The 8092-nt window shown below is 36.4% G+C and overlaps 1 protein-coding gene across 4 annotated transcripts; it reads left to right on the top strand.

Moving 5' to 3' along the window:
- Positions 1-741: 741 nt before the first annotated feature.
- On the top strand, positions 742-7868 carry LOC111372995 (post-GPI attachment to proteins factor 3-like). 4 transcript variants are annotated; one of them, XM_022995435.1, is made up of 6 exons: positions 742-957; positions 5080-5174; positions 5943-6204; positions 6326-6522; positions 7040-7227; positions 7364-7868. In XM_022995435.1, exons 1-6 carry the CDS (start codon positions 949-951, stop codon positions 7648-7650), a joined length of 1038 nt encoding a protein of 345 aa, XP_022851203.1. In that variant the 5' UTR covers positions 742-948; the 3' UTR covers positions 7651-7868. The 4 variants fall into 4 exon arrangements, with proteins under 4 accessions (XP_022851203.1, XP_022851204.1, XP_022851206.1 ...); XM_022995436.1 differs by having other exon boundaries at positions 743-923; XM_022995438.1 differs by lacking the exon at positions 5080-5174 and having other exon boundaries at positions 744-957.
- The last annotated feature ends 224 nt before the right edge of the window (positions 7869-8092 follow it).

The raw sequence follows: 8092 nt of genomic DNA, 5'->3' as shown, positions 1-8092 counted from the left end.
AGTTTATTTCTAATCCCAAAATCCTATTTTTCTTAATGCTTGGTTTAGTTTAGGGAAAAATGATTTAATAACTATCTTTGTAGTTCCAGAAAGTTTCAGTTTATACTCCTACCTATTATCTGGAGATACCAAGAAAGATGTACAATCGATTTACACACTAATGAAGATCTTTACACTGGAGCTCTCTTTCTATTATTTTTTTCTGCCATATCCTTAATAACAGGTTCAAAATAATTTTTAAAAAAAATAAGTTTTGAGAATAATAGACTCAAACGGGGAAAAGAATAAATTTAGGATGGGATAATTAGTGAAAAAATGAGTTAACTCCTCCAATGGTCACTGAACTTAAGTTCATATTTTTTATTGGTCACTGAAATTAAAAATATCGAATTTTGGTCATTGAACTTGGTTGCATGTCTTCGATTGCTCACTGAAATTTCAAATATCGAATTTTGATCACTAAAATTTGAAACACGTTGTACATTACTCACTGAATTTTAAATAATATTGTATATTACTTACTATAAACTCGATATTTTTCAAATTTCAATTGTTATGCTAGTGAGTAACGTACGATATATTCAAAAGCTCAATAACCAAAATTTGATATTTTATATTTCAGTGAGCAATTTAAAATATGGACCTAAATTCAATCAACAACGGAAAATATCCATCTAAATTCATTGATCAAAGACATTTTAAATTTATGTGATCAAAGACATGAACCAAACTTCACTTAGCATTGGAACAATTAACACCGAAAAAACCATCTCCTTAGAAAAATTAAGAAATAATCTCGCCTTCTCTAGTCTATTGGAGTGGTGTTAGATGTGAGTCTCTCCATTTCTGGGATCTTTCAGCTCAAAGAGTAAAGCGACTCACCAACTCCAACTATTTATCTTCTATTTTCGTACCCAAAACAGGGACAATTTCATTCACTCGCCTTGGATGAACAAGGTATTTTATGCAATATATATATAGATATATCCTTCGATCTGTTTTCATCCCACTTTATCGAAGTAGATATTTTTATTTCCCATCATCAGAGTTACTTTGGAAATGTGCAAATCAAATAAAACCTAAAAGATGAACGGGACTCGGTTTTGATTCCTGAGTGTTTGATTTGTTTATGTTTCTGTTAGTTTTGAATTATTTAATCACAATCTTTTGTAAATGTGTAGAGTATAAATTACTGTGCTTGAAGGGATTAATGGGAATCATTGATTTAGGCACTGAACTTCAATACAAATGCTTTCTTGATTCTAAAAAGGCAAGGAGTATTAGAACAGGACAATTTGAAGCCCATCTATTCTTTTCATGAATGAAGCAAGGGAGTTTTGAGCTTATTTTGGCTTTAAGATAGTAAAAGAACGTGATGTTAATTATGTTCTTTTGTAACTGAAGAATGGGTAAATTAGTAATTGGTGAAGCAGTCTTCAGTCTGATGTATTGCTCTGAATGGTGATTTGATTGTTGAACACATCAAAACTAAAGAATTGTTAGGTATCCTTTAACTTTGGGTCTTAATCTTGGTTAGTGGGTGTCACTGCCTTCTATCTAAAATATCAGCAATGTGGCATATCATAAATCCTGTTCATGTTAATTATAATTATTTGTGATAGGTTGAGCTAAATGAAAATACTAACTTTTCCTGTGTACATCGTTGGTGAGGTACAAGGATATCCATTGAGACATGATACTTTAAGTCTGAGAAGTGGTGTTATGAAGCCATTATTAGGAAGTACAAGATAGTTTCTAAAAGGGATTTATCCTTCGAGCCTTAAGTTAGAAGTTGTAACTTGTAAAATCGCTTGCGTGTGGATTTAGTGGTGTTAAATACATGAAGTTGATGAATTCTCTGCATTGAAACCACTAATGCAAATTCTAAGTCTTAATGTTTCATGGTATTATTGATGTGTTTTGTTCAGAGATAAGTCGAGCATGAAAGATTCAGAGTGTTCTTCACAGTTTACATAATTTTGTCACATATTTGCTCTTGCAACATAAAAACATTACTTGAAATATAATTGTTATAGTTATGATTTATGAACAAGTGGGGAATTGATCTTATTGGACCTATGCCTAAGGGAAGAGGTAGTGCCTATTTTGCTATCGTCGCAATTGACTCAGTGGGTTGAAGTTGAGCCGCTTGCCAAAATAAGTGAAGTAAACACGTCAAAATTCTTGTGGAAAAACATCATCTACAGGTTCGGCATTCCCCACTCGATTGTGTCAGATAACTGACGTCAATTCGATAGTAAAAAGGTTAGGGACATGTGTGACGAGTTGGGAATCATGAGGCACTTTTCCTCCGCACATCATCCACAAGCAAATTGACAAGTTGAGGCCGTGAATAAGACCATAATACACATTGAAGAGAAAGCTCGATGCCTCAAAGGGGGCATGGGTCAGCGAACTGCCTCAGGTCTTATGGGCCATCCGTACAACAAGCAGAATTGTCACTGGCCGAACCCCGTTTTCTATAACTTATGGTGCCGAGGCAATGAGTCTGGTTGAAGTTGATCTGCCGTCACCTCGCAAATTGCACTTAAACGAGGTGTCCAATGAGGAACTAATAAGGTGCGAAGAAGAAGTGAGTCTCAATCCAAGTTGGCTATGTATCAGGGGAAATGGCAAGGTACTACAACTCCAAGGTTAAGAAAAGGCGTTTCGTGTAAATGACCTCGTACTCTGAAGAGTATTCTTGTCTACTAAAGAGCCAGGGGTAGGAACTCTTGGGCCGAACTAGGAAAGTCCATATTGATTAAAGGAAGAGGCTCGACTTGGGCCCTACCAGATAGAGGGACCGGATGGAAAGGCACAGCCGCATCCATGGAATGCAGAACATCTGGGAAAATACTATCAATGAACTTTGTACATGACCTTATACTGGTTGATTACTAATGAAATGAGTTTAGCTTTAACTTGATTTACTTAGTAAATTTTGTTATATGAATATGACAAGCAATGTCCCCAAGTGGACTGCCTTATAGATGAATAAAGTGCTGAATACAACTACAAAGCTAGTTATGCGTCACTCAACCTTGCTCAAGAAAGGGGGGAAACAAACAAAAACGGCCGAACTATCAATACTTGTGCAAAAAATTAATCACAAGCACGAACGAAGCACATGTCGAATACAAAGACAAGATAACTATACATTAGAAAATAACATCAACAAAAATAAACAAATGGAATTTTCATTAATAACTAAAGAATGTTACAAAGTGGGCTTCAGAGGCCAGATTACAAAATGAGAACGGAAAACAAAAATTACAAAGTCCTATCTAAGTAGGTGGGGGAGGGGGAGGTACAAAAGGAATAATGGCATTGGTTTCAACTTCTTGGACATTAGCCCCTTCTTCATTGGCTTCGTTCTCGATCTCTATTACTTGGCTTCCCTTGGCCAGAGTTTGAGGTTCGCCTCCCTCCTCCAAGAATTCTGACCTCAGCTCAGAGGTATTGACGGCTTGGAGATTGGCTTTAATCCACTCCATAAACTCTGTGTAGGCATACCTCCGCCAGTAAGTACCAAAGCTTTGGTATGCCTACAATTAACCGTTGATATATATTATGGGCTGGTTGAGTGCAGCCAACAATTAGTGGTTATAAAATTGAATAAATGATCTTGGAAATTAGAATCGAAGGAATCCATCCGTCACACATGATAACCAAACCTTTATACCTTCTCTTGTTTTTTAATTATAAAACCCTTTTAACTTCTATCATTCATTTTAAAACTAAAAGTTGCCGTCTTAAAATCGGGGAATGTATTCAACTTCTCTATGATATTGGTCCGCATTATGGTCTTTTAGGAGAAAATCTGGTCATTTCATAAGAGAGAAGGTACATGGAGTATGGATAGAAAACGGCAGAAACAGTAGAATTTACCTGAAGGTCTTAAATTTCTAGAGAGAATGAAGAGAAAGTTTCATTCTGTGGAAGTACATATCTTTTGATTTGAGTACATGTGGAATGCCCTTTGTTTAAATAAATAAGATTGTGGTTGGCATGAATTACAAAGAATACCTTTGCTGTGTCGTCAAAATTTTAAAATTTTCTATAGACGACTGTAATTATTCTTTATCATAAGCGTAAAAACCACTCAATTGAGAGTATTATAAAACTAGTGCATGTAAATAGGCCCTCTTTCTTGAAACGATTGATGCTATTCATTTTTTAATTTTCCTTGGCGTGGGGTTGAGGCCGGGGAACCAAATCATAAAATATTGATGTTATGTGTATATACAAGCTTCTGTGCCTTTTTAGTTCGAGTGATTAAAGAGTCTTATTTCCCTATCCCTTGAAAATATACTTTTTTCCTTTTTGAGTTAGAAAGTTTAATTTTTGTTATATATATATATATAACTAATGAGTATTTCCTGTATTGTGTTCTGAACCCTTTGTTGTAGAACTTCTTTTTGAAAAAAATGGAAGATAGTTTCTCGTCCTTTTTAACTATCTTGATTTAGGGCTCAGCCAGGGGGTTGACAGGTGAATGTAAATAGTGGGCATAGGCTTTTGTATGTGCCTCCTACTAACATTGAGCTTCCTCTGTATCATCACTTATCACAGCTGGCTGTGATTATTTGTAACAGTGATCTGTCCCTACATTCTGTAAAGATTCTCTCTCTGTGTGTGTTTTGATTTGGAGGTGAGGTAGGGTTCAATCCAATAAACATTGTTTGATGTTGATATATGAGAATCTATCCCTTTTTATTTGCATTGATTCAAGAATCACATGCCCCTATCTTTTGAAATGGTACTTGGATAATATAGAAAATCTTGTGCACTGTTTATCCTGTTGTTAAATTTCCTTACATGGTGAAACTTCTGTATTGCATAAGCTAGACATGCACCGTGGTCTATATTTTTTCAATATTTCCCTAGGCTAGTACTTGTCTTATTTTTCATCATCTATAATTCATTCAATCAATATATTATCTGTGTGAATACTAACCTTAAAAATGCAATCACAATAGCACTCACACACAAAAAAATTATAGTGCCTCCTAGATTTCTGATCTTATCTATTCAACTTATGGTCGTGTAACTTGATGTGTATTATTTACTGATCAGATGGCAGATCGTTATTGGATCATTTTCTTTGTGGTGTACTCCTGCCTTGTTAGAGTACTTGATGCTAGTGCTGGTGATGCCGACCCATTATATCGGTAGTTTCCCATGAAGTTCGTTTACTTATTCAGAGCATGTTTGACAACCATTATTGTTTTGAATAGTGATTTTTAGGAGAATGCGTGGTTAAAAAGTAGGAAAAAATTTTGGTATACATGTATAATATTTTATTATTTGAATGTGTGTTTGAAAATGATCTTGTAGCAAACCAGAAAATAAATTTATGGTTGTCAAACAGGCACTCAATTTCTATGCTATTGCCCAAATTTTATTTTGTGATTTTTATTTTGCTTGTGTGTGGAGCACAACTTTTGCAGTCAATTGTCTTCATTTATTGATGAAATTAGCTGCTCAAAGTTTGTTCTTTTTGACTTTTTCATGGCTGTCTTCAGCAGGATCGACTTTTCCCCTTTCTTCCTCTTGTTGTGCGGCGAGTGTTGTTTTGCTTCTTAAAATTATTCTTCACACTAAGCCTTATCCAAAGATTCTTTGATCAATAGAAACTATTGAAACTTCAATCTTTATTTTTATATTTATACCTTTTCTCCTGCATAGCCAGTTTACTCGCATCCAAAATTGTATGCAATTAATATAGGTCTGACAACTCTATTTTCCTGCCATCTTTGGATTGGCATGCTTGACATGACACATGGCTGTAACATAAAATTGAAAAAGCTAAATATCGAAGGAATTTATTTCTGTTCGTCTCAGTCTGAAATCCAAAAGGTAATTTTCTGAAAGTTTGTCTACAGGTCAAATAACATGAACTTTGATCTAGTTAAACTTCGGTATTCTATCAATTTCAGGGATTGCGTAGGACAATGTGAAAAGACTGGATGTGTAGGGGAGAGATGCTTTCTGCACTGCAAATTCTCCTCAGACAGTTCTTCCCTCGATGGCCCTTGGTACATGCAAGAGCCTCTTTACTTGCAGTGGAAACAATGGGATTGCCAGAGTGATTGCCGCTACCATTGTATGCTTGATAGAGAAAAAGAAAGAGCAGAACTTGGTCACGGCCCTTTTAAATATCATGGCAAGTGGCCTTTCCGACGTCTGTATGGTTTCCAGGTCTGTAACTCTACAAGCTTGTGGCCTTCGTAGCCAGTTGGCTTTAGCAGACTTCCCACTTTAGTGTCTAGTTTTATACTTTTTGAGCATGCATCTGAATTAATGTTCTCAAATCATTCAGGAGCCGGTTTCTGTAGGTCTTTCAGCTCTCAACCTTGCAATGCATTTCCATGGCTGGCTTTCTTTTTTCATCCTTCTTTACTACAAGTTGCCACTAAAACCAGATAAGAGACCATGCTATGATTATACTGGCCTGTGGCATATCTATGGGTTCTTGTCCATGAATTCATGGTTCTGGAGTGCAGTCTTCCACAGTCGGTGAGCTTTATACTTCACATTTTATTGTCCATGCTTGTACTCACTTCTGTCCTTATATTAGCTGAGGGGACAATAAGATCTCGTATCATGTCAAATTCTAGCTTCTATTGCATTGGCCATTCAGGCATGTTTGCTAAGCTTAAAATTTTTTGTTTACAAGCATGTCTACTTTAACCAATAAAAATCATTTTTATTCACATATAACCAATAAAATAATTTCCGTTTGGCAAATTTATATATGGTTCATAAAGAGCAATAGCAATGGACCCCATGAAATGGGTGGATATAATGAGTATTGGTTATGAATTTGTCGTTAAAATTAATATTTTACTTTGAATGAATTTATAAAATATATCCAAACGAGGTTATGACTTATTAACTTGTGAGTGAACTTTTTAAGATTAGTCAAACATGCTCCTTGTCCATTGGTCCTTCACAATCAATCTGGCTGCCTGTCTAGTCAAATGTTGTAAATTATTTTTTACTATTAACAGTTTTATGAATCTCCGAATGGCAGAGATGTGGACTTGACCGAAAAGCTAGACTACTCATCAGCAGTTGCCTTACTCGGATACTCACTTCTTTTGGCCATAGTGAGAAGTTTCAGTGTGAGGAACGAAGCTGCAAGGGTCATGGTTGCTGCTCCACTGGTTGCTTTTACGACTACCCACATATTGTACCTTAACAACTATAAAATGGACTACGGTATGATAGTTGTCTCCCCGGTATGAGTATCACTTTCAGTTTTTAGCTGATGCTCTTATCTTCACTATTAAAAGTCATGTTTTACTGTAGGACTAGGACTAAGACTAAGACTATATGACTCTGGAACATTTGACAGGGTGGAATATGAAAGTGTGTGTTGTGATGGGCGTCACTCAACTTCTCGTTTGGGCAATGTGGGCCGGGGTTACCCGTCATCCTTCTCGCTGGAAGCTGTGGAGTGTGGTTGTAGGAGGTGGCCTGGCGATGCTGCTGGAGATCTATGACTTCCCTCCTTACGAAGGACTGGTCGATGCCCATGCTCTTTGGCACGCTACCACTATCCCTCTAACATACGTCTGGTGGAGTTTTATCAAGGATGACGTTGAATACCGAACATCTAGCCTACTCAAGAAGGTAAAATAGCATGTATTCCCGTCTTAACAGACGACCCCAAATGGGTTGCTTTTAGACCGAAAGCGTGGCCGGAGGAGCCACAGAATGTATCTTTCTCGACTGAAATGCATGTCACTGAATGCACTAGTCTTTCCGGCAAATATATTAGCAAGAGATTGGAAGTTTTTATGATTTTTGGTTGTTGCTAGAATCGTATATCGTAAACTTGTTGACGAACTTTTACATTATTTTTTGTGTTTCTGGGTGAAACATTTGACATTATGGCCCCGTTTGGTAGGAATTTTTTGCCCAAAAAAATTGATTTTTTGACTGTTATTTTACTATTCAAGCCGTAATTTTTGACTTCTTCTCTCACATGTGGACCCCACTTTTCTTCTAACGGTCAAAAAATCAATTCTCAAAATCCCTACCAAACGAGCCCTATGATTATGATAAGGAAGGTTGAGCCGCG

Source organism: Olea europaea, unplaced genomic scaffold (assembly GCF_002742605.1).
Source record: "Olea europaea var. sylvestris unplaced genomic scaffold, O_europaea_v1 scaffold1060, whole genome shotgun sequence".
Taxonomy (NCBI): Eukaryota; Viridiplantae; Streptophyta; class Magnoliopsida; order Lamiales; family Oleaceae; genus Olea; species Olea europaea.
The sequence above is the reverse complement of the archived record's forward strand: the minus strand, read 5'-3'. Positions and strand labels throughout refer to the sequence as shown.